General features: G+C 42.8%; 2 protein-coding genes across 9 annotated transcripts in view; both read left to right on the top strand.

Annotated features, from left to right (window-relative positions):
- The first annotated feature begins 5,104 nt into the window (after window positions 1-5,104).
- The window catches only part of LOC127915517 (uncharacterized), a 208,139-nt gene continuing 185,911 nt past the window's right edge, over window positions 5,105-27,332 (top strand). The window contains exons 1-2 of the mRNA XM_052495687.1: window positions 5,105-5,108; window positions 5,461-5,555. Coding sequence (XP_052351647.1) covers window positions 5,105-5,108; window positions 5,461-5,555 — 99 coding nt within the window. The remainder of the gene's footprint in view (window positions 5,109-5,460; window positions 5,556-27,332) is intronic.
- Window positions 9,746-27,332, top strand: part of LOC118368940 (integumentary mucin C.1-like) — a 36,497-nt gene continuing 18,910 nt past the window's right edge. Inside the window, exons 1-11 of one of the 8 annotated variants that reach the window (XM_052497456.1) lie at window positions 9,785-9,851; window positions 10,159-10,198; window positions 11,727-11,932; window positions 12,450-12,583; window positions 16,363-16,460; window positions 17,126-17,669; window positions 19,663-19,845; window positions 20,165-20,254; window positions 20,383-20,563; window positions 20,969-21,052; window positions 23,652-26,357. In XM_052497456.1, the coding sequence (XP_052353416.1) occupies window positions 11,731-11,932; window positions 12,450-12,583; window positions 16,363-16,460; window positions 17,126-17,669; window positions 19,663-19,845; window positions 20,165-20,254; window positions 20,383-20,563; window positions 20,969-21,052; window positions 23,652-23,701 (1,566 nt within the window). In that variant the 5' untranslated portion in view covers window positions 9,785-9,851; window positions 10,159-10,198; window positions 11,727-11,730 and the 3' untranslated portion in view covers window positions 23,702-26,357. Of the gene's footprint in view, window positions 10,199-11,726; window positions 11,933-12,449; window positions 12,584-16,362; window positions 16,461-17,125; window positions 17,670-19,662; window positions 19,846-20,164; window positions 20,255-20,382; window positions 20,564-20,968; window positions 21,053-23,651; window positions 26,358-27,332 lie in introns of those variants that run through there. The other 7 variants (XM_052497458.1, XM_052497460.1, XM_052497459.1 and 4 more) reach the window with 7 other exon arrangements.

The raw sequence follows: 27,332 nt of genomic DNA, 5'->3' as shown, positions 1-27,332 counted from the left end.
CCTCATATTTTTAATTTCATTCTGCAACTTTTTCTTATTTTCTAGCCTTTGGAGTGTTTTTTTTTTCAGGACTTTTTCAGGACTTTCACCGTACTCTCTATGCCAAATTTCCTCCCCTATATGGTTTAGAAACCAAGTTGCCTCTCTTGTCTCTCTCTGCCCACTCAGGTCCTGAAGCAGTGTGGATTTTCTATAGCATCAGAAGGCCATAGTGCAGCGCTTTGTAGCTCACACTATTCTCACTGGTTCCAGGGTGAAGTTTCCACCTGCAGTATGAATAGATCTTGCATCAGCTTCTCCTCCCCCAATCATAACCATAACCAATAGTGGGACATATGAAAAACTGACCAAAGATCAGCAGCTAGGGGAAACTTCACCCCATTGACTGATTCTGTTGGAGAGTGTACAATCAGTTTATTCATTGCTGTGTTTTAAGGACTTAAACATTACTTTTGTCTGAAAATGTAATAATTAAAATATCATGTAATGACATGAAATATGACACTTAACTAGTTAGGGTGTAAAATGCTATATCAATCAACTAACAATTGCAACTCTGTTGATGTGCAGCAACTTGTTAGTGTTAGGAACAGGTTTCGGGTTTAAGGTTAAGGTTAATGTTAGAGTTATGTTTGGGGGGGGACACGGATAGGTTATGGTAGGTTAGGGCTAGGGTTAAGGTTAGTGGATACCCAGTTGAAAAATTTCTTGATAGTTAGTTGATAAACCATATGTAGGGGCGAACTTACCAAATATAGTGTTACAAAAAAATAAAAATGTTATATCATTTCTTAAAGATTACAATATGGCGCCAGATAGTTTTATGGACAACATTATTGTCTTGTACTTTGAATATTGAACTGCATCTGTTGTGTTCCAAGCCTTTACGGAAAGTCTAATGTTGACATGACTAAACATGATTAACTTGTTGCTAACGCAACAAACTGACGTGAGAGATTTTAACAGACTACATCCATATAGTATTGTGATGAAGAGACTGAAGAGTCACATTCAGGCAGACATTGGACAGGAAGTCACTTCACTGAAACAAGACTAACTGAGATATCCTACTATTGAGGTGAGTGATACTTTTTACCATACTATCTCAAAATAGTTACATTCTTTTCCTGTATGTGTTTCTCTCCATTTCTAATGTTATTGGAAAGTGGTAGCTTTTGAATGCACCACTAGCTGAAACAATACATTTCCACCAGTGGTGGAAAAGTATTTAATTGTCATACTGGATTAAAAGTATCACGACTCAGGATGAGACCCACCTGCAAAGGGTTCGAATCACAGATGTTTATTTACAAAACAGGAGTCAGGCAAACGACAGGTCAAGAGCAGGCAGAGGTCAGTAATCCACAGCAGTGTCAGAAATGTACAGAACGGCAGGCAGGTTCAGGGCAGGCAGAATGGTCAAAACCAGAAGAACTAGAAAACATGGACTAGAGAGAACAGGAGTACAGAAAAACACGCTGGTAGGCTTGATGAGACAAACTATCAACAGACAAACAGAAAACAGGTATGATGTCATGACGCCATGTTTACAGTATACAGTTGAAGTCAGAAGTTTACATACACCTTAGCCAAATACATTTAAACTCTGTTTTTCACAATTTCTGACATTTAATCTGAGTGAAAATTCCCTGTCTTAGGTCAGTTAGGAACACCAGTTTATTTAAAGTGTGTGAAATGTCAGAATAATAGTAGAGAGATGTCACGCCTTGGTCTTAGTATTTTGTGTTTTCGTTATATATTTGGTCAGGCCAGGGTGTGACATGGGTTTATTTTGTTGTGTTTCGTATTGGGGTTTTGTAGGCATTGGGATTGCGGCTGAGGCTGGTGTCTAGCATAGGCTTGGCTGCCTGAGGCGGTTCTCAATCAGAGTCAGGTGATTCTCGTTGTCTCTGATTGGGAACCATATTTAGGTAGCCTAGGTTTCACTGTGTGTTTTGTGGGTGATTGTTCCTGTCTCTGTGTTTGTTGTCACAAGATAGGCTGTATAGGTTTTCACGTTCCGTTTGTTGTTTTGCAGATTTAGTTATTTCATGTATCGTTCATTATTTCATTAAAGAACATGAGTAACCACCATGCCGCATTTTGGTCCGCTTCTCTTTCAACAGACGAACGCCGTTACAAGAGAATTATTTATTTCAGCTTTAATTTCTTTCATCACATTACCAGTGGGTCTGAAGTTAACATACACTCAATTAGTATTTGGTAACATTGCCTTTAAATTGTTTAACTTGGGTCAAACGTTTCAGGTAGCCTTCCACAAGCTTCCCAAAATAAGTTGGGTGAATTTTGGCCCATTCCTCCAGACAGACCTGGTGTAACTGAGTCAGGTTTGTCGGCCTCCTTGCTCGCACATACTTTTTCATTTCTGAACACACATTTCCTATAGGATTGAGGTCAGGGCTTTGATGGCCACTCCAATAGATTGAGTTTGCTGTCCGTAAGCCATTTTGCCACAACTTTGAATGTATGCTTGCGGTCATTGAACATTTGGAAGACCCATTTGCTACCAAGTCGCTTTAACTTTAATACTGATGTATTGAGATGTTGCTTCAATATATCCACATTATCCACACTTTCCTCCCTCATGATGCCATCTATTTTGTGAAGTGCACCAGGCCCTCCTGCAGCAAAGCACCCCCACAACATGATGCTGCCACCCCAGTGATTCACGGTTGGAATGGTGTTCTTGGGCTTGCAACCCTCCCCCTTTTTCCTCCAAACATAATGATGGTCATTATGGCCAAACAGTTCTATTTTTGTTTCATCAAACCAGAGGACATTTCACCAAAAAGTGCGGTCTTTGTCCCTTCTCCTTTACCCAAATCCAGATAGCAGATGTTCTGAAAGAGCTGCAAAACCCGGACCCGTACAAATCAGCTGGGCTTGACAATCTGGACCCTCTATTTCTGAAACTATCCGCCACCATTGTCGCAACCCCTATTACCAGCCTGTTCAACCTCTCATTGATATCATCTGAGATCCCCAAGGATTGGAAAGCTGCCGCAGTCATCCCCCTCTTCAAAAGGGGAGACACCCTGGACCCAAACTGTTACAGACCTATATTCATCCTGCCCTGCCTATCTAAGGTCTTAGAAAGCCAAGTCAACAAACAGGCCAATGACCATCTCGAATCCCACCATACCTTCTCCGCTGTGCAATCTGGTTTCCAAGCCGGTCACGGGTGCACCTCAGCCACACTCAAGGTACCAAACGATATCATAACCGCCATCGATAAAAGACAGTACTGTGCAGCCGTCTTCATCGACCTGGCCAAGGCTTTTTTGTCAATCACCATATTCTTATCGGCAGACTCAGTAGCCTCGGTTTTTCTAATGACTGCCTTGCCTGGTTCACCAATTACCTTGCAGACAGAGTTCAGTGTGTCAAATCGGAGGGCATGTTGTCCGGTCCTCTGGCAGTCTCTATGGGGGTGCCACAGGGTTCAATTCTCGGGCCGACTCTTTTCTCTGTATATATCAATGATGTTGCTCTTGCCACGGGCGATTCCCTGATCCACGACACCATTCTGTATACTTCTGGCCCTTCCTTGGACACTGTGCTATCTAACCTCCAAACGAGCTTCAATGCCATACAACACTCCTTCCGTGGCCGCCAACTGCTCTTAAACACTAGTAAAACCAAATGCATGCTTTTCAACCATTCGCTGCCTGCACCCGCACGCCCGACTAGCGTCACCACCCTCCTTCCAGACTCATATCAACCATCTCCAATCTAAAATCAAATCTAGAGTCGGCTGTCTATTCTGCAACAAAGCCTCCTTCACTCACGCCGCCAAACTTACCCTAGTAAAACTGACTATCCTACCGATCCTCGACTTCGGCGATGTCATCTACAAAATAGCTTCCAATACTCTACTCAGCAAACTTGATGCAGTTTATATCACAGTGCCATCCGTTTTGTTACTAAAGCACCTTATACCACCCAACACTGCGACCTGTATGCTCTAGTCGGCTTGCCCTCGCTACATATTCGTCGCCAGACCCACTGGCTCCAGCTCATCTACAAGTCCATGCTTGGTAAAGCTCCGCCTTATCTCAGTTCACTGGTCACGATGGCAACACCCACCAGCAGCACGCGCTCCAGCAGGTGTATCTCACTGATCATCCCTAAAGCCAACACCTCATTTGGCCGCCTTTCCGTCCAGTTCTCTGCTGCCTGTGACTGGAACGAATTGCAAAAATCGCTGAAGTTTGAAGACTTATCTCCCTCACTCATTTCAAACATCTGCTATCTGAGCAGCTAACCGATCGCTGCAGCTGTACATAGTCTATCGGTAAACAGCCCACCCAATTTACCTACCTCATCCCCATACTGTTTATATTTATTTACTTTTCTGCTCTTTTGCACACCAGTATCTCTACCTTTACATGACCATCTAATCATTTATCACTCCAGTGTTAATCTGCAAAATTGTAATTATTCGCCTACCTCCTCATGCCTTTTTGCACACAATGTATATATATTTTTTCTACTGTGTTATTGACTTGTTAATTGTTTACTCCATGTGTAACTCTGTCTTGTTGTCTGTTCACACTGCCATGCTTTATCTTGGCCAGGTCGCAAACCATAGTCTGGCTTTTTTATAGCGGTTTTGGAGCAGTGGCTTCTTCCTTGCTGAGCTGCCTTTCAGGTTATGTCGATATAGGACTTGTTTTCCTGTGGATATAGATACTTTTGTACCCGTTTCCTCCATCATTTTCACAAGGTCCTTTGCTGTTGTTCTGGGATTTCACACCAAAGTACGTTAATTTCTAGGAGACAGAACGCGTCTCCTTCCTGAGCGGTATGACAGCTGCGTGGTCCCATGGTGTTTATACTTGCATACTATTGTTTGTACAGATGAACGTGGTACCTTCAGGCGTTTGGATATTGCTCCCAGGGATGAACCAGACTTGTAGAGGTCTAGCCTCGTTATTGTTATTCTTATTGAGTTATTAGTGTGCAAAGCTGTCATCACGGCATAAAATATATTTGGATTTGTTCAATAGTTATGACTATTTCATAGTTTTGATGTCTTCACTATTATGCAACAATGTAGAAAACAGTCCAAATAAAGCCTGGAATGAGTAGGTGTGTCCAAACCTTTGACTGGTACTGTATGTAATGTATTGTCATAAACAATAACATTTTAAAGGCTAATAAGGCTGATGGAACTGTTCATCAGTTCTAGGAAAAACTGTGCAAAGGTTATAGGGTTCTCACTTCAAATTTTTCTTCCACTTTGACATTAGAGTAGGGTTTTCCAAACTCAGGTGTTCATAAAGTTTTGTACACTCAGTGCGTTTCACATATAGCCACTGAATAGCTACAGAAGCACGGATGAATACCAATGTATCCAATTCCTTCAAGACAGGACATAAAAATGTACAGATGTCTATGTATCACCTGGGGATGTTGATCCCATTGTTCTCCAGTGAGTTATTGATGCGGATCTCAGCACCATAAAGTCTCTCAGGAACAACATCTCCTCTGTTGGTGATGCTGACAGCTGTCACTCTGTACAGATCCAGGAGGTCCACTCTCCACCAAGGGTTGGTCTCCTGTTCAGTGTGTGTGCAGGATATTTTGTGATAGTCTGATTCTCTGTTGCCATCAATGGCATTGTTAGCCTGGCCATCCCCATACAGTGATGACTGGGTGGCCACTCCTTTCACCTCGACATTTACTACAGGGATAAAGAAAAAAACATTTTAACACAGAAATGTCAAATGAAATCACAAAAATCACACGTGACACGACATATGGTTCATTTAATCCTGGTTGAACCTTTGCTAATAATCTTACAGTGTTCACATTTAACATTGTCACGTCTACTCCCGCTCCACGTCGCTGGTTCACTAACCACCGGTCCAGGAAAGCCATCATTTAGGCACACCTGGACTTCATCAGTACCCTGACGACTCCCCTTTTATTTAGCCCTCAGTTGTCATCAGTCATGAGGTGTTGTTTTTTCATGTCAGCGGTCAGTTTGTTCCTTTGCATCCGTTCATTGTTAAATTCACCTTCCGCGCCTGCTTTCTGACTCCCGCTGTGTACGTTACAAACATATTGTAGATATGTCAACTTCCTATTTCCCAATGACAACCTATAATATCCTTAATAATATAACATGAAAAAGTTTTCAATCTATTGGGATTTAAATTAATAATGTATAATAAAACAATATGACAATAAAATAGACTGCTGTATATCACCTGTTGAAGCGCTGGCCATCCGGGCTAGCGACACAACACCTGTGAATAAGTAATCATTTGCAGACATCAAAATCATCTTACTAGCTTCACCATACAGTACGTCATTTTGCACAATTGATAACAGTAGTTGCAGAGGCACTATAGTGAACCAGAGGTATGATTACCAACTGTTGCTATGTAATGTAAAAACAGGACAATAGTAGGAAAAAAGTCATTAATAGTAATAATAATAAAAATGATTATAAGGATTGATAATAAGTGATAATCATCCTCAGTGAACCAGTATCTGGGCAGAGGAGGAATATCATGTCAGAATACGTTCATCCGAATACGTAGTTTTGCTGAACAAATATCATCATTTACATTGCCCTGTGTAGGGTGCCGTCTTTCGGATGGGACATTAAACAGGTGTCCTGACTCTCTGTGGTCACTAAAGATCCCATGGCACTTATAAGAGTAGGGGTGTTAACCCTGGTGTCCTGACTAAATTCCCAATCTGGCCACCTAATCATACCCAGCTTCCAATTGGCTCATTCATCACCCCTCCTCTCCCTTGTAACTATTCTCCAGGTTGTTGCTGTAAATGAGAATGCATTCTCAGTCAACGTATCTAGTAAAATAAATAAATAAAAATATATACACCTGCAAGCACACATGCATGTCCAAAGGCCTGCCCACATTCACAACCACTCCTGCACCCAAAGCAATAAAGTGTAAACAAGCTAAGGAAAAACAGCAAAATTGGTAGTATGTTGAAAACAGCATCATTGGTAGTAGAGGTCAACCGTGATTTTTCAACGCTGATACCGATTATTGGAGGACCCAAAAAAATCCTGATACCGATTAATTGGCCGATTTTATATATATATATATATATATTATATATATATATAATATTATATATATATATATATATATATATATAATATATATATATATATAATATATATATATATATATATATATATATATATATATATATATATATATATATATATATATTTGTAATAATGACAATTACAACAATACTGAATGAACAATGACAACTTTTATTTTAACTTAATATAATACATCAATAAAATCAATTGTCTCAGATAAATAATGAAACATGTTCAATTTGGTTTAAATAATGCAAAAACAAAGTGTTGGAGAAGAAAGTAAAAGTGCAATATGTGCCATGTAAAAAAGCTAACTTTTAAGTTCCTTGCTCAGAACATTAGAAAATATGAAAGCTGATGGTTCCTTTTAACATGAGTCTTCAATATTTCCAGGTAAGAAGTTTTAGGATGTAGTTATTATTGGACTATTTCTCTCTATCCCATTTGTATTTCATATACCTTTGACTATTGGATGTTCTAATAGGTACTTTAGTATTGCCAGCCTAATCTCGGGAGTTGAAGCATTGCGAAGAGCTGCTGGCAAACGCAGTAAAGTGCTGTTTGAATGAATGCTTACCAGCCTGCTGCTGCCTACCACTGCTCAGCCAGACTGCTCGATCAAATCATAGACTTATAATAACACACAGAAATACAAGCCTTAGGTCATTAATATGGTCAAATCCGGAAACTATCATTTCGAAAACAAAGTGTTTATTCTTTCAGTGAAATACGGAACCGTTCCGCTGCATATACCCTGACTCTGTTGCACAGAACGCAAGAGAAGTGACACAATTTCCCTAGTTTAAAAAAATTTATGTTAGCAGGCAATATTAACTAAATATGCAGGTTTAAAAATATATACTTGTGTATTGATTTTAAGAACGGCGTTGATGTTTATGGTTAGGTACATTGGTGCAATGACAGTGCTTTTTTCGCAAATGCGCTTGTTAAATCACCCATTTGGCAAAGTAGGCTGTGATTCAATGATAAATTAACAGGCACTGCATTGATTATATGTAACGCAGGACAAGCAAGATAAACTAGTAATATCATCAACCATGTGCAGTTAACTAGTGATTATGTTAAGATTGATTGTTTTTTATAAGATACGTTTAATGCTAGCTAGCGCCAAACCTGGCCCTAACCCTAACAAGTTGCTGCACATGAACAGAGTTGCAATTGTTAGTTGATTGATATTGCATTTTACACCCTAACTAGTTTTAGGGTGTGCCTCTGGAGCTACACAGCGCCTCTCTATGGCCGTCTGCTGCTATAGACAATCCACACTGTTTCAGGACCTGAGAGGGCAGAGAGAGAGAAGAGAGGCAACTTGGTTTCTAAACCATATAGGGGAGGAAATTTGGCATAGAGAGTACGGTGAAATATTCAGAGTCCTGGAAAAAACATATTCCAAAGGCTAGAAAATAAGAAGGTGAAGAATGAAATAAAAAATATAAAGAAAAGGTATACTTGTGTCACGTTCTGACCTTAGTTCTTTTATTATGTCTTTGTTTTAGTATGGTCAGGGCGTGAGTTGGGTGGGTTGTCTATGTTCCTTTTTCTATGTTTTGGGATTTCTGTGTTTGGCCTGGTATGGTTCTCAATCAGAGGCAGCTGTCAATCGTTGTCCTGATTGAGAACCATACTTCGGTAGCCTGGTTTCACTGTTGGGTTGTGGGTGATTATTTTCCATGTCAGTGTTTGTGCCACACGGAACTGTTTCGTTTGTTTCGGTATTTTACGTTGTTATATTGTAGTTTAGTGTTCATATAAATAAAGTATCGTTATGGACACTTACCACGCTGCACACTGGTCTGATATCTCTTACTCCTCGTCAGAAGAAGAGGACGAGCGTTACAACTTGGGGGGAGGAGATTATATTCTGTTGCAATACAATTCAAGAGTAGAGTTACTTTGCTTCTGCATTCTGATCATAAATCATAATGAGGAAACATTTAATTAGAGCTTTCTTGTTGTGGGTTTTCCAAATGTGTTGCATGATTTGTTGTTTACTTGGTTCTTCTATTAGATAAAAATGTAAAACCAACCAGACTTGACTCAGTCAGACTGGAATTCTTCCTGCGTAAGGCATGTCAAAAGTAAATAAAACTATATTTGGAAACAATGCAGCTTTTATTGCTTCATAGTGCAGGACCTACATTAAGATCCATATATAACACCGTACTGTAGGACCTCCTTTGTTAATTATATGTCTTCAACAGCTACATGAAACATTTTGCGAGATAAACAACAATCTACTGTGATATTTTAACATGAACATTTATTGTCATGTCACAGCTATGGAACCTTGCCAAAGAGCACTCAAAAACATGTCAAACGTACGTGTGTGTGTGTGTGTGTGTGTGTGTGTGTGCGTGTGTGTGTGTGTGTGTGTGTGTGTGTGTGTGTGTGTGTGTGTGTGTGTGTGTGTGTGTGTGTGTGTGTGTGTGTGTGTGTGTGTGTGTGTGTGTGTGTGTGTGTGTGTGTGTGTGTGTGTGTGTGTGTGTGTGTGTGTGTGTGTGTGTGTGTGTGTGTGTGTGTGTGTGTGTGTGATCAGGTCACAAGGAAGTGGAGTTCTTGATAAGTAGATGAAGACAGGTATTTATTTTTGTTACCATGACGTGGGACCTGATATATATGGTCTCTGTGTGCCAAGCTCTGATTCACACTCGGTTGTACATCACGTCCTTGAAACAGTTCAATTCAACACTCGTCTCGCTGAAGTTAAATCAACCTGGTAAGCCATGGTTTATCTTTTCATGAACTACTTTCACTACTAACTATTTAACAGGCCTATGTTAATAACACTAACAAATAATTGTCAGTCACTAGTGAATGGAGGGAAGTGTTGCAGGAGAAAATGGTAGGATGATGATTTACTGGGAAAGATGGGTTGATCTGTGACTGTCTAAAGGTTGGAATTAATGAGTGTTGGAATAAATACATAGACACATGAACAGTATAAATGTTTGAGCTCCACCAATCAGGGTGAGAATGTGTGTTTAGTTACATATGTTTTGTGTTTTGGTTTCACGGTCTGAGAGGTGTGTGCTGGTCGTCGTGGTTATGGTATCAGGAATCAAGGTAAAACCCAAGTGCAGACGGCATGAAGTAACAATAATATATATAAATATATGCCATTTAGCAGACGCTTTTATCCAAAGCGACTTACAGTCATGTGTGCATACATTCTACGTATGGGTGGTCCCGGGGATCGAACCCACTACCCTGGCGTTACAAGCGCCATGCTCTACCAACTGAGCTACAGAAGGACCACAATGTTTATCGTAACACTGAAATCTAGAAGAAAAAGAAACGCACACCTATTTAGGCGAGGTGCTGGCTAGCAAAGTAGAAAACTTGAAAATAAAAGAGAGCTGCACACTCTAGGAGCTCAGATGCAAAAACTTAATTACTGACGTTTCGACAGCCAAGCTGTCCTCATCAGGGTACGATCACAAACATCACGGGATGACTCGTCCTCAGAGTGCCAAAAGACACAGGTGTCTGCAATCATGGGACAGACAAACGACAGGTCAAAGGAAGGCAGGGGTCGATAATCCAGGGCAGGAGCAAGGTACAGGACGGCAGACAGGCTAAGAGTCAGGGACAGGCAGGGGTAAGGCGGGTGGGCACAGGGTCAGGACTGGCAAGGGTCAAAAACCAGGAGGATGAGAAAAAGAGAGGCTAGGAAAAGACAGGAGCTGACAGGACAAACGATGGTAAGCTTGAACAAACAAGACGAACTGGCAGAGACAGACAGGAAACACAGGTATAAATACACAAGGGATAATGGCGATTACGAGCACCTGGAGGGGGGTGGACATATGGTGAAACTGATCAGGGCGTGACATATGGGTGCGCTCGCTTCCATACCAGCCTGGGCATCAGGCAGGGCTTGGTCCTACCTGCCCTGGAAAATCCCTTTGGGCAGGGGGCTTCGCCATGCTGGCATCCCACTGACCAGAGCACCCATTGATGCGAGCACCCATTCACATTGTCTTTGTAATGTATTTTTGTTGTTTTAATAGCAATAATACTAATCGTCCTCAGTAACATTAGAAATGAGGGTTTAAGACGTCATGCTAGAGATAGATAATAAATAGACTAATACATAATTTGGCACCAAACAATTCACCTGAATAATTGTCTTTTTTTTAATGAAGTTCTATTGAACAAGACTGGGTATTTGTTTCAATATCTTCTAACATGGAGGCTCATGTATGCTCGTATATTAAGATCATTCCAGGGGTTTTTCCCTACTTTTATTTGTTAACATTATAGATTGGTTATTTCAACGTAATTATTATTACAGTGTAATTATGACTAGTTATATAGTTGTTGCTACTGTTAAACGTTCTGTATGAACAAGAGAGCTTTAATGACAAAAGGTCAGAGTTTATATTTCCACAGGTGTTTGAGTTCCATTGTCTGTACTGCCCGGGAAACATTACCTATATACTGTATGTTTGTAGTTACAAAATGGCTATAATCTCATTAGAAATATTATCATTTATAGATGTGTCTTTGTAAATGGATTAATTTATCCTATGTTTTCGTCCTCCTAACTCTTGTTTGCTCTCTCTCTCACACACACACATCTGCTATACAGAGAAATGATGGGTTTTCTCTGCCTTTTCCTCTCACTGACTGCTTTACAAGTGGAGGGTTTCAGTGGGGGAGGATCTTCCATTAAATCTCAGTGTGGTTTAATGCTACCTGGTAATAGTTTTCATGGCAGCAAAGGGCAGAGCTCTTCCTCACCATACACTGTCACTGTCAACCAGACCACCTTCCAGCCAGGAGACACCATCCAAGGTGAGTCACTGAGATGGTTGAAACACACTATTAGGCTTACCCAATACATACTGTTTTGGCTCAGATGAAGGAACGGAGTGGGAACTGTAATCTGTCTGGACATTTCTAATATTTTGTGAGTAAATTTAAATAAAAATTTTAACAGGGCTTATTGTGTTAGTTTTTATTGTTACCTTTTATTTTTAGTCTACTTGGTAAATAGTTTGTTCTTCTTGAACTGCATTGTTGGTTAAGGGCTTGTAAGTAAGCATTTCACGGTGAAGTCTACACTTGTTGTATTCGGCGCATGTGATTTTATTTGAGATAGACCATTTACCAGAATTTACCTTTGGCACTCTGTCCCTGCTCAGACGTAAACTTTTCACATAGCATATTCCAGCACAGTTAATATGACAATACAAGATTGCTATAAGAGGCAGGGAATCATGACTTAGTCCAAGGACATGTCATCCAGAGATTCAGCACTCAATTTCCCTTTCTCCATCTCTCTCCCTTTCTTCCTTTCTCTCTTTCTCAGTGACTCTGTCAGGAACCTTCACCTATAAAGGGTTTCTTCTGGAGGCCCATGAGGAAGGACAGAACAAGGCTGTGGGAACATTCTCTCTCGGCAGTGGAACTGGGATCATTCTTGTGCCTTGCAATGGGATCGCAGTGAGTTACTGTTAGGGTTGTAAAATTCCTGAAACTTTCCCAGTTGGAGGATTCCCACTCTGCTCCTACCCTCCTGAATCATGAGATCCTCCAACTGAGATTTCTGGAAAACCTGGGACATTTTGGGAGAGTTTCTGGAATTTTGTAACCCTAGTTACAATACAGCACAGGACATTCTGTCCATATTCTTCACTGTTACCAATTTACCCACTGATTTATTGGACTATATTGACTCATCAATACGTCAAATGAAACTGATTTGAGCCCAATAATAGGAGAGATTTTACTGGTCCGGCTACACAGTGCTGAAAAGTAGGGTTGCAAAAATTCCGGTAACTTCCCAAAATTCCAAGGTTTTCCAGAAATCTAGTTGGTGGATTCCAGATTTACTGCTTCAAACCTGGGCATTTTCGGGTAAGTTACCATAATTTTCCAACCTTAAACAAGAGTTTGTTACCTTTTATCAGTGCCCTACCTGCCATCAATGTACCAAGATCTGTAACGGTTTTCTAGGTGTGAAGCAGAGTCGGACCAAAATGCAGCGTGTAGATTGCGATCCATGTTTAATGAACAACGTAAACACGAATAAACAAAAACACTACAAAAACAAAGAACGTAAATAACGAATTGAAAACCGAAACAGCCTATACTTGTGTCAACGACCACAGCGACAGGAACAAAGACACTAAGGACAATCACCCACGACAAACTCAAAGAATATGGCTGCCTAAATATGGTTCCCAATCAGAGACAACGATAAACACCTGCCTCTGATTGAGAACCACTCCAGACAGCCATAGACTTTGCTAGATCACCCCACTAGCTACAATCCCAATATATACACACCACATACAAAAACCCATGCCACACCCTGGCCTGACCCAATACATGAAGATAAACACAAAATACTTCGACCCGTGCGTGACAGAACCCCCCCCTAAGGTGCGGACTCCCGAACACACCTCAAAACAATAGGGAGGGTCCGGGTGGGCGTCTGTCCATGGTGGCGGCTCCGGCGCGGGACATGGACCCCACTCAGTCAATGTCTTAGTCCCCTCTCCTCGCGTCCCTGGATAGTCCACCCTCACCGCCGACCATGGCCTAGTAGTCCTCACCCAGAACCCCACTAGACTGAGGAGCAGATCGGGACCGAGGGGAAGCTCGGGACCGAGGGGAAGCTCGGGACCGAGAGGAAGCTCGGGAGCGAGAGGAAGCTCGGGAGCGAGAGGAAGCTCGGGAGCGAGAGGAAGCTCGGGAGCGAGAGGAAGCTCGGGAGCGAGAGGAAGCTCGGGAGTGAGAGGAAGCTCAGGAGTGAGAGGAAGCTCAGGCAGGTTGATGGATCTACCAGATCCTGGCTGGCTGGTGGTTTCGGCAGATCCCGGCTGACTGGCGGATCTGGAAGAGTCTGGTTGACTAGCAGATCTGGAAGAGTCTGGTTGACTGGCAGATCTGGAAGAGTCTGGTTGACTGGCAGATTTGGAAGAGTCTGGCTGACTGGCGAATCTGGAAGAGTCTGGCTGACTGGCGAATCTGGAAGAGTCTGGCTGACTGGCAGATCTGGAAGAGTCTGGCTGACTGGCGGATCTGGAAGAGTCTGGTTGACTGGCAGATCTGTAAGAGTCTGGCTGACTGGCGGATCTGGAAGAGTCTGGTTGACTGGCAGATCTGGAAGAGTCTGGTTGACTGGCAGATCTGGAAGAGTCTGGCTGACTGGCGGATCTGAAAGAGTCTGGCTGACTGGCAGATCTGGAAGAGTCTGGTAGACTGACGGATCTGGCTGCTCCATGCTGACTGGCGGCTCTGGCTGCTCCACGCTGACTGGTGGCTCTGGCTGCTCCATGTAGGCTGACAGCTCTGGCGGCTTCTTACAGGCAGGCAGCTCTGGCGGCTCCGTGCAGACTGGCAGCTCCGTGCAGATTGACAGCTCCTTACAGACTGACAGCTCCTTACAGACTGACAGCTCCTTGCAGACTGACAGCTCCTTGCAGACTGACAGCTCCTTGCAGACTGACAGCTCTGGCTGCTCCATGTAGACTGACAGCTCCTTGCAGACTGACAGCTCCTTGCAGACTGACAGCTCCTTGCAGACTGGCAGCTCCTTGCAGACTGACAGCTCCTTGCAGACTGACAGCTCTGGCTGCTCCATGCAGACTGACAGCTCTGGCTGCTTCATGCAGACTGACATCTCTGGCTGCTTCATGCAGACTGGCAGCTCTGGCTGCTCCATGTAGACTGACAGCTCCTTGCAGACTGACAGCTCTGGCTGCTTCATGCAGACTGGCAGCTCTGGCTGCTCCATGCAGACTGACAGCTCTGGCTGCTCCATGTAGACTGACAGCTCCTTGCAGACTGACAGCTCTGGCTGCTCCATGCAGACTGACAGCTCTGGCTGCTCCATGCAGACTGACAGCTCTGGCTGCTTCATGCAGACTGACAGCTCTGGCTGCTTCATGCAGACTGGCAGCTCTGGCTGCTCCATGCAGACTGGCAGCTCTGGCTGCTCCATGCAGGCTGGCAGCTCTGGCTGCGCTGAACAGGCAGGAGACTCCAGCAGCGCAGTAGAGGAGGAAGGCTCTGGCTGCGCTGAACAGGCGGGAGACTCCAGCAGCGCAGGAGAGGAGAAAGGCTCCGGCAGCGCTGGAGAGGCGAGGCGCATTGTAGGCCTGATGCGTGGTTCTGGTACTGGTGGTACTAGACCGAGGACACGCACAGGAAGCCTGGTGCGGGGAGCTGCTACCGGAGGGCTGGGGTGTGGAGGTGGTACTGGATAGACCGGACCGTGCAGGCGCACTGGAGCTCTTGAGCACCGAGCCTGCCCAACCTTACCTGGCTCGATGCCCACTCTAGCCCGGCCGATACGAGGAGCTGGAATATACCGCACCGGGCTATGAACCTGCACTGGGGACACCGTGTGCACCACTGCATAACACGGTGCCTGCCCGGTCTCTCTAGCCCCCCGGTAAGCACAGGGAGTTTGCGCAGGTCTCCTACCTGGCGTAGCCCTACTCCCTGTGAGCCCCCCCAAGTAATTTTTGGGGCTGACTCTCGGGCTTCCTTGCCAACCGTGTTCCCTCATATCGCCGGCTCCTCTCTCCGGCTGCCTCTGCTCTCCTCGCTGCCTCCACCTGTTCCCATGGAAGGCGATCCCTTCCCGCCAGGATCTCCTCCCATGTGTAGCAACCCTTGCCATCCAATATATCGTCCCATGTCCAATCCTCATTGCGCCGCTGTTGCTGCCTTTGTTGCTTCTCCTGTGGCTCCTGCCTGTTGACACGCTGCTTGGTCCTGTAGTGGGTGATTCTGTAACGGTTTTCATGTGGTGAAGGAGAGTCGGACCAAAATGCAGCGTGTAGATTGCGATCCATGTTTAATGAACAACGTAAACACGAATAAACACAAACACTACAAAAACAAAGAACGTAAATAACGAAACGATACCCGAAACAGCCTATACTTGTGTCAACTAACACAGCGACAGGAACAAAGACACTAAGGACAATCACCCACAACAAACTCAAAGAATATGGCTGCTTAAATATGGTTCCCAATCAGAGACAACGATAAACACCTGCCTCTGATTGAGAACCACTCCAGACAGCCATAGACTTTGCTAGATCACCCCACTAGCTACAATCCCAATATATACACACCACATACAAAAACCCATGCCACACCCTGGCCTGACCCAATATATGAAGATAAACACAAAATACTTCGACCAGGACGTGACAAGATCATTATCCTCTATTGATTGACTTTACTGGTTGTTTTATTGTTAGGCCTCTGGGGTGAGTCAAAGCAACAATCTACCTAGATCATCAGTAACAGTCACCTGGACAGCACCATCCTCATCCTCACTGGGCAACATCATAGTCAAGTGAGTCTCTACTAGAGTTGAACAATTACAGTAACTTTCCCCAAATTCCCAGGTCCTCCAGAAATCCTGGTTGGAAGTTACTGGAATTTGCAAACCAAAGTCTCTGCTAAAACCATCACAAACACGACACAGTTCTTTTTTACATTATTTTTCTGTAGGACGCAACTGAAATAACATATATTTTGCCAAAAATGTTTGCAGAGGTGCCATGCCTATTGAAAGCACGACGGTACTATATATCTATTTGTAGTATAAAAACATTTTGGTGCATTATCCAACGGCACAGACAACAGTTCAGCATCTAGATTTTGTTGTGTTGTCGAAATGACCTTAAGTTGATGACTTCCTCCAAACCCATTCGATTTTCTATGGTGATTCAGTGTCATCACATAGATATTTGGGGTTGAAATGATGAGAAACAATGTTGATTAAACTAGTTTTACCCAGTGATGAGCCTCTAAATGTTTGCTCTGGGTTGCAAAATTCCAGAAACTTTCCCAAAACTCCCAGGTTTTCCAGAAATGGATGATCTGCAGAATCAGGATGGAATGAGCACTGGGAATCCTACAACCATGGGATTTTGAAAAACATGGGTCATTTGAGAACAGTGCAGGAATTTTGTGTGCAGTCTAATATTGGTACTATTATCCGTCTTCCTATTCAAGGTCAACATTTATGCAGACCTCCAGTGTATTTTGGATTGCAGTGCCTAGTGTGACTGTAAACCGAGCTCTAAAAACAACTACTGATCCTACTACAACAACTACTGATCCTACTACAACAACTACTGATCCTACTACAACAACTACTGATCCTACTACAACAACTACTGATCCTACTACAACAACTACTGATCCTACTACAACAACTACTGATCCTACTACAACAACTACTGATCCTACTACAACAACTACTGATCCTACTACAACAACTACTGATCCTACTACAACAACTACTGATCCTACTACAACAACAACTATTGCTCAACTAAATCTCCAACCACAACAACCACTGCTCCTACTACAACAACTACAGCTCCCACTACAACAACTACAGCTCCTAACACAACATCTACTGGACCTATCCCAAACAGCTCTGAACAGCACAATTATGACTCCTACATCTGCTACTCCTAGTCCTACTCCTCTGACTCCTAATACGTCAACAACTCCAACTACTGCTACTGCTACAACTCCTCTTAGACTTACGGTAATGTCCTCAGACACAAGTATAGATACATAGTACTTGTACTATTTTAATTCAATTTAGCAGGCATTGTTGAGTGTTGCGCTAGTGTTGCGCTAGCTCTCAACATGAAAAAGTTTAATTTCATAGAAATTAAACAGGACCACTTTCTCTTTGTCACACAGGGACGAAAATGTTGTGCTTAAAGCCAAGGTTGTAACGATTCGGCATGTATTTGAATCGTGACTCTGTGTCGCGTGAGAGGACGCAGGACAGAATATTCTGTCATCAGTAGTATGAAGTGGTGCCAATTTTGTACTGTCACTAAGTGCTGAGATTTTCCTGGTCAGGCTGTATGTCCAGGGTTAGTCAAGGCCCAAAGTGTATATATGTCAAAACCCCCAAAAATCTGTATACAGTTCCTTCGGAAAGTATTTGGACCCCTTGATTTTTTAAAACATTTTGTTACATTACAGCCTTATTCTAAAATGTATTAAATCGTTTTTTTCCCTCGTCAATCTACACACAATACCCTATAATGACAAAGCAACAACAGGTTTTTAGAAATGTTTGTTAATTTATACAGGTAAAATAAAATGGAAATATCACATTTACATAAGTATGCAGACCCTTTACACAGTATTTTGTTGAATCACCTTTGGCAGCGATTACAGCCTCAAGTCTTCTTGGGTATGACGCTACAAGCTTAGCACACCTGTATTTGGGGAATTTCTCCCATTCTTCTCTGCAGATCCTCTCAAGCTCTGTCAGGTTGGATGTGGAGTGTTACTACACAGTTGGATGTGGATTGTTACTGCACAGGTCTCTCTGTCTGGGCCACACAAGGACATTCAGAGCCACTCCTGCGTTGTCTTGGCTGTGTGCTTAGGGTTGTTATCCTGTTGGAAGGTGATCCTTCACCACAGTCTGAGGTCCTGAGCTCTTTGGAGCAGGATTTCATCAAGGATCTCTCTGTACTTTGTTCCTCTTTGCCTCGATCATGACTAGTCTCACAGTCCCTGCCGCTGAAAAACATCCCCCCAGCATGATGCTGCCACCACCATGCTTCACCGTAGGGATGGTGCCAGGTTTCCTCCAGACGTAACGCATGGAATTCAGGCCAAAGTGTTACATTTTCGTTTCATCAGACCAGAGAATCTTGTTTCTCATGGCCTGAGAGTCATTAGGTGCTTTTTGGCAAACTTCAAGTGGGATGTATTGTGTATTTTACTGAGGATTGGCTTCAGTCTAGCCACTCTACAATAAAGGCCTGATTGGTGGAGTGCTGCAAAGATGGTTGTCCTTCTGGAAGGTTCTCCCATGTCCACAGAGGAACTCCAGAGATCTGTCAGAATGACCATCGGGATCTTGGTCATCTCCCTGACCGAGGACTTTCTACCCCTGTTGCTCAGTTTGGCCATACGGCCAGCTCTAGGAAGAGTTTTGGTGGTTCTAAACTTCTTCCATTTAAGAATGATGGAGGCCACTGTGCCCTAGGGACCTACAATGCTGGAGAAATGTTGTGGTACCCTTCCCTAGATCTGTGCCCTCGACACAATCCTGTCTCGGAGCTCTTTGAACTCATGGCTTGGTTTTTTCTCTGACATGCGCTGTCAACAGTTGGACCTTATGTAGACAGACGTGTCCCTTTCCAAATCATCCAATCAATTGAATTTACCACATGTAGACTCCAATCAAGTTGTAGAAACATCTCAAGGATGATCAAGGGAAGCAGGATGCCCCCAAGCTCAATCTCGAGTCTCAAAGCAAAGGGTTTGAAAACTTTCTTTAGCAAGGTATTTCTGTTTCTAATTTGTAATAAATGTAAACAACAACAACACTGTTTTCACTTTGCCATTAGGTGGTAGATTGATGAGAGGAAAAAAATATTGAGTAAATTTTAGAACAAGGCTGTAACGTAGCCAAATTTGGAAAAAGGGAAGGGGTTTGAGTATTTTTCCAATGCACTGTATATATACAGTATATATAATATTTTTGATTTATTTTTTACGCACAGAGTTTGAGAGAAAGAAAGCGCTACTCTAGACCAATGGGCTGCGATGTTAGAGATGACCCCAGGAAATGCACCTACATCTCTGTCACAACCTACCCTCCTTTCATAGTGGAGATTAGTGCACCTGCAGACACACCTAAGGGGTACCTGGGGATCATCAGTGAAATGCTAACTAATCAAATCAAGGTAACACAACACATCCAGTTTTACTTATATCATTTTATTCAAAGGACAGCAATGGAGTGTTAAGGTTTAAGCAAGTATGTTTAGGGATTGGTTAAATAAAGGCAAGTAAATCTCATTTGTTAATGTTAGGATGGGATTCAAACCAGTGACCTTGTGTATGGCAACCCATATCAACCTTTTATAAATCAGATACTTAGACATTACAGGAACCTCATAAATCAGATACTTAGACATTACAGGAACCTCTCCATTCATCACCAAAACATACTTCATTAATTACAACAACAAAAAATGATGAATATTGTTGATATTTTTTCAGTTTGAATCAGTGATTGTGGTGTACGAAAGTGGAACATTTACTGTTCAAAACGCCTTTTACAATGGAGCCACATTTATCAACAAAACACTAGTAAGTTTAAGTCTCTAGTGATATTACAAATTACATATACAGAGGATTACTTCTACTCAGGAGCACATGACAGTCCTGTTTGAACTTCCATTATTTAATAGTTTGATTATTTCATACTTTTCTTTCAGGTGGAGGTAACGGACAAAGAACTTGCTTATGATCCTTATATAAAAATACTTCAATTGAACTTCATCATCCCTGATAATTTGACTCCACTTTTGCTCAAAACCTTGACCCTAACACCCAGATGTGTAATAGATACTGGTCTTCAAAAAGTGTTCTTTGTCCGAGGATCTGTTGAGGATAATGGTAAGATTCAGGAGTGCGTCTTCTTCAATAAATGCTTTTATGTCTACCATAAAATGCTATTTAAAATGTACATTTGTTGACTATGCTGACACAGCTGTTTTGCATATTGTAAGAGAGCTTGTACACACACACACACACACACACACACACACACACACACACACACCACACACCACACACACACACACACACACACACACACACACACACACACACACACACACACACACACCACACACACACACACACACACACACACACACACACCACACACCACACACACACACACACACACACACACACACACACACACACACACACACACACACACACACACACACACACACACCTAGGAAAGAGGAAGTGTTCTGTAACTTTGCAAAATGTGTTGCTCTTCTCCTGCAGGTGATCTTGGCTCTCCCTCCATCACACTTTTGACAGGCCTCTCCAGTCAGGTTTCCTCAAGCTGTAGGAAACCCCTTTTTCACGGTGAGTGAAGTCGACTTTTGGTCATTTATCACTCACTGTGGTCATTGTACACTGTGGTCATTGTGGACTGTGGTCATTGTGGACTGTGGTCATTGTGGACTGTGGTCAATGTGGACTGTGGTCATTGTGGACTGTGGTCAATGTGGACTGTGGTCAATGTGGACTGTGGTCATTGTGGACTGTGGTCATTGTGGACTGTGGTCATTGTACACTGTGGTCATTGTGGACTGTGGTCATTGTGGACTGTGGTCATTGTACACTGTGGTCATTGTGGACTGTGGTCATTGTGGACTGTGGTCATTGTACACTGTGGTCATTGTGGACTGTGGTCATTGTGGACTGTGGTCATTGTGGACTGTGGTCATTGTGGACTGTGGTCATTGTGGACTGTGGTCATTGTGGACTGTGGTCATTGTGGACTGTGGTCATTGTGGACTGTGGTCATTGTACACTGTGGTCATTGTGGACTGTGGTCATTGTACACTGTGGTCATTGTGGACTGTGGTCATTGTGGACTGTGGTCATTGTGGACTGTGGTCATTGTACACTGTGGTCATTGTGGACTGTGGTTATTGTGGACTGTGGTCATTGTGGACTGTGGTTATTGTGGACTGTGGTTATTGTGGACTGTGGTCATTGTGGACCGTGGTCATTGTGGACTGTGGTCATTGTGGACTGTGGTCATTGTACACTGTGGTCATTGTGGACTGTGGTCATTGTGGACTGTGGTCATTGTACACTGTGGTCATTGTGGACTGTGGTCATTGTGGACTGTGGTCATTGTGGACTGTGGTCATTGTGGACTGTGGTCATTGTGGACTGTGGTTATTGAACACTGTGGTCATTGTGGACTGTGGTCATTGTTCACTGTGGCTATTGTGCAGTTTGGTCATTGTCCTTTGTGGTCATTGTCCTTTGTTTTCATTGTCCTGTGTGGTCATTGTGCTGTTTGGTCATTGTGCTGTGTCGTCAATGCGCTTTGTGGTCATTGTACACTTGTCATTGTAGACTGTGGTTTTTGTAGACTGGTCTTTTTAGACTGTGGTTTTGTATGCTGAGTTAATGGCACACTGTGGTCATTGTGCTGTTTGGTCATTGTGTTGTGTGGTCATTATGCAGTGTTGTCATTGTACACTGTGTGGTCATTGTACACAGTGTGGTATTGTGGACATCAGTCGTTGTACACTGTGGTCATTGAGCAGTGTGGTCACTATGCTGTGTGGTCATTGTACTCCGTGGTCAATGTGAAGTGTGGTCACTATGCTGTGTGGTCATTGTACTCCGTGGTCAATGTGAACTGTGGTCATTGTGCTGTGTGGTCATTGTGCATTGTGGTTATCGTTCAATGTTGTCGTTGTGCAGTGTGGTCATTGAACACTGTGGTCATTGTGGACTGTGGTCATTGAACACTGTGGTCATTGTGGACTGTGGTCATTGAACACTGTGGTCATTGTGGACTGTGGTCATTGTGGACTGTGGTCATTGTGCACTGTGGTCATTGTGGACTGTGGTCATTGAACACTGTGGTCATTGTGGACTGTGGTCATTGAACACTGTGGTCATTGTGGACTGTGGTCATTGTGGACTGTGGTCATTGTGGACTGTGGTCATTGAACACTGTGGTCATTGTGGACTGTGGTCATTGAACACTGTGGTCATTGTGGACTGTGGTCATTGTGGACTGTGGTCATTGTGGACTGTGGTCATTGAACACTGTGGTCATTGTGGACTGTGGTCATTGTGGACTGTGGTCATTGTGGACTGTGGTCATTGTGGACTGTGGTCATTGTGGACTGTGGTCATTGTACACTGTGGTCATTGTGGACTGTGGTCATTGTGCAGTGTGGTCATTGAGGACTGATCATTGTGCCATGTCTTAATTGTGCAGTGTTGTTATTGTGCAGTTTTGTCTTTTTACAGTGTGGTCATTGAACACTGTGGTCATTGTGGACTGTGGTCATTGTGGACTGTGGTCATTGTGGACTGTGGTCATTGTACACTGTGGTCATTGTACACTGTGGTCAGCGTACACTGTGGTCATTGTGGACTGTGGTCATTGTACACTGTGGTCATTGTGGACTGTGGTCATTGTACACTGTGGTCATTGTGGACTGTGGTCATTGTACACTTTTGGTCATTGTGGACTGTGGTCATTGTGGACTGTGGTCATTGTGGACTGTGGTCATTGTGGACTGTGGTCATTGTGGACTGTGGTCATTGTACACTGTGGTCATTGTACACTGTGGTCAGCGTACACTGTGGTCAGCGTACACTGTGGTTATTGTGCAGTGTGGTCATTGTGCAGTGTGGTCAGCGTACACTGTGGTCATTGTCCTTTGTGGTCATTTTACACTGTGGTCATTGTGGACTGTGGCTATTGTGCAGTGTGATCATTGTGCTGTGTGATCGTTGTACAGTCTAGTCAATGTGGACATTGTACTGTGTGGTCATTGTACAGTCTGGTCATTGCACCGTGGTCTGTAGGATATAATGCTTTTGAGGCTGTTGATGACCACTTGACTCAACCAGTAGGTGTCAGTGTTGAAATTACCTTTTGAAAAATAATCATCATTTTCTTGTTTGTTTGTTTGTTTTCCAGGCCTGTTGATGACGTTGGTCTGCTGGAACCTCTTCAACTTTCTGCCTTAAATCTGCTGAACTTCCAAAGGAGAACTTTACATCCAAGTTCACCATTTTATTGATTTGGCCATTTTTGTTCAATAACACTGTATTTTGTAATATACTGTGGTCATGCAAATTTATTAATATATACAGTGGGGCAAACAATTATTTAGTCAGTCACCAATTGTGCAAGTTCTCCCACTTAAAAAGATGAGAGAGGCCTGTCATTTTCATCATAGGTACACTTCAACTATGACAGACAAAATGAGAAAAAAATCCAGAAAATCACATTGTAGGATTTTTTATGAATTTATTTGCAAATTATGGTGGAAAATAAGTATTTGGTCACCTACAAACAAGCAAGATTTCTGGCTCTCACAGACATGTAACTTCTTCTTTAAGGGGCTCCTCTGTCCTCCACTCGTTACCTGTATTAATGGCACCTGTTTGAACTTGTTATCAGTATAAAAGACAACCTCAAACAGTCATACTCCAAACTCTACTATGGCCAAGACCAAAGAGCTGTCAAAGGACACCAGAAACAAAATTGTAGACCTGCATCAGGCTGGGAAGACTGAATCTGCAATAGGTAAGCAGCTTGGTTTGAAGAAATCAACTGTGGGAGAATTATTAGGAAACAGAAGACATACAAGACCATTGATAATCTCCCTCGGTCTGGGGCTCCACGCAAGTTCTCACCCTGTGGGGTCAAAATGATGACAAGAACGGTTAGCAAAAATCCCAGAACCACACGGGGGACCTAGTGAATGACCTGCAGAGAGCTGGGACCAAAGTAACAAAGCCTACCATCAGTAACACACTACGCCGCCAGGGACTCAAATCCTGCAGTGCCAGACGTGTCCCCCTGCTTAAGCCAGTACATGTCCAGGCCCGTCTGAAGTTTGGTAGAGAGCATTTGGATGATCCAGAAGAAGATTGGGAGAATGTCATATGGTCAGATGTCATATGGTCAGATGAAACCAAAATATAACTTTTTGGTAAAAACTCAACTTGTCGTGTTTGGAGGACAAAGAATGCTGAGTTGCATCCAAAGAACACCATACCTACTGTGAAGCATGGGGGTGGAAACATCATGCTTTGGGGCTGTTTTTCTGCAAAGGGACCAGGACGACTGATCCGTGTAAAGGAAAGAATGAATGGGGCCATGTATCGTGAGATTTTGAGTGAAAACCTCCTTCCATCAGCATAGGCATTGAAGATGAAACGTGGCTGGGTCTTTCAGCATGACAATGATCCCAAACACACCGCCCGGGCAACGAAGGAGTGGCTTCGTAAGAAGCATTTCAAGGTCCTGGAGTGGCCTAGCCAGTCTCCAGATCTCAACCCCATAGAAAATATTTGGAGGGAGTTGAACGTCTGTGTTGCCCGGCAACAGACCCAAAACATCACTGCTCCAGAGGAGATCTGCATGGAGGAATGGGCCAAAATACCAGCAACAGTGTGTGAAAACCTTGTGAAGACTTACAGAAAACATTTAACCTCTGTCATTGCCAACAAAGGGTATATAACAAAGTATTGAGATAAACTTTTGTTATTGACCAAATACTTATTTTCCACCATAATTTGCAAATAAATTCATAAAAAATCCTACAATGTGATTTTCTGGAGAAAAAAAAATCTAATTTTGTCTCATAGTTGAAGTGTACCTATGATGAAAATTACAGGCCTCTTTTTAAGTGGGAGAACTTGCACAATTGGTGGCTGACTAAATACTTTTTTGCCCCACTTTATGTGTGTATCTTTTCTCCCATGGGTTAATAATTTGTTTAACGTTTATTTTGTATCATTTGTTGAAATGTACATAATATAGAGTGTAAAATTATTCCATTCCAATCCCAGTATTTAATTGTCATTGCTAATGTAAATACGTTAATGAATGTTTTTGTGTTCTGAAAATATGATTTATTAAGATATTTTACACATTCTGTATCTGATCCTTAAGGGTATTCGCTCCACTAGGAGCTGAAAGTACAAGTTAAGTTCTTAAAGTATTTGATATGGAACTGAGCGTTGGGTTTTGAATGCCTCTAGAAAACCTTAAGCCAGAGAAGTGAAGAAATGTGTACTCTTATGCAATAACACTGTCCACATATATTTTTAATAGAATTTATGCTCCCTCACCTTGTATTTCGGTATTTATTTGGCTGTGTTTACACAGGCAGCCCAATTCTGATATTTTTGTATTAATTGGTATTTTGACCAATCAGATCAGCTTTGAAAAAATAGCTCTGATGTGATTGGTCAAAAGACAATTTAGTGGAGAAAAAAATAATCACATTTGGGCATCCTGTGGAAACGCAGACATTGTGATGGTACCACATTTACAGGTAGACCAGAGAAGCCATATCCTTGATTGTCAGATGAATCGCAATGCTGATTAGAAGCATCTGCTTCTCACCGCTTACTCACCTGTCTTCCCTATAATACAGGTTTTTTTATTTTTTTATTTATCCGTTATTTTACCAGGTAAGTTGACTGAGAACACATTCTCATTTGCAGCAACGACCCGGGGAATAGTTACAGGGGAGAGGAGGGGATGAATGAGCCAATATACTGTTTCTGTTTGAAAAGGTTGTGAACCTACATACTGTAGAAGGCTGTTAAGCCTAAACTACATGCTATCATGTTGTAGTTAAAATAATTAAAATATATAAAAAGTGAACTAAGCTTTATGCTTTTTGAATTCGGACATATCACACTTTCTAAGTGAAGAGGTGTAAAAATTAGCTTTTCTGTTCATATTTTTATGAATAGAGATGTAAGTAACATTGAAAATATGCTTCATGATTTTGTGGAATAGCATAGCCAGGGTTGGGAATGAGGAGGACCCATGGTTGTAGACAGATATAACTTGATTTAGAGTAAATCAAATCAAATGTATTGGTCACTTACACATATTTAGCAGATGTTAAGGCGGGTGTAGCGAAATGCTTGTGTTCCTAACTCAGTCCAGTAGTATCTAACAATTCACAACAATCCACACAAATTAAATATTAAATATTAGAATGACCAATGTCAGTGTGGCATTGACTAAATTCTTTAGAATAGAATACAGTGTATGCATTTGAGATGAGTAAAGCAGTATGTAAACATTATTAAAGTGACTAGTGTTCCATTACTAAAGTGGCCAATGATTCCATGTCTATGTATATAGGGCAGCAGCCTCTAAGGTGCAGGGTTGAGTAAGTGGATGGTAGCCGGCTAGTGATGGCTATTTAACGGTCTGATGGCCTTGAGATAGAATCTGTTTTTCAGTCTCGTGGTCCCAGTGTTGATGCACCTGTACTGACCTCGCCTTCAGGATGGAAGTGGGATGAACAGGCCGTGGCTCGGTTATTTGATGTCCTTGATGATATTTTTGGCCTTCCTGTGACATCGGGTGATGTAGGTGTCCTGGAGGGCAGGTAGGGTGATGAACTGGGCAGACCGTGCCACCCTCTGGATAGCCCTGCGGTTGCAGGCAGTGCAGTTGCTGTACTAAGCGGTGATACAGCCTGACAGGATACTCTCAAATGTTCATCTGTAAAAGTTTCAGAGGGTCTTAGGGGCCAAGTCAAATCTTTTCAGCCTCCTGAGGTTGAAGAGGCGCTGTTGCGCCTTCTTCACCACAGTGTCTGTGTGGGTAGACACACTCAGA

The sequence above is a fragment of the Oncorhynchus keta genome, chromosome 35, assembly GCF_023373465.1.
Source record: "Oncorhynchus keta strain PuntledgeMale-10-30-2019 chromosome 35, Oket_V2, whole genome shotgun sequence".
Classification (NCBI taxonomy): domain Eukaryota; kingdom Metazoa; phylum Chordata; class Actinopteri; order Salmoniformes; family Salmonidae; genus Oncorhynchus; species Oncorhynchus keta.
This window is presented reverse-complemented; position numbering and strand designations above follow the sequence as displayed.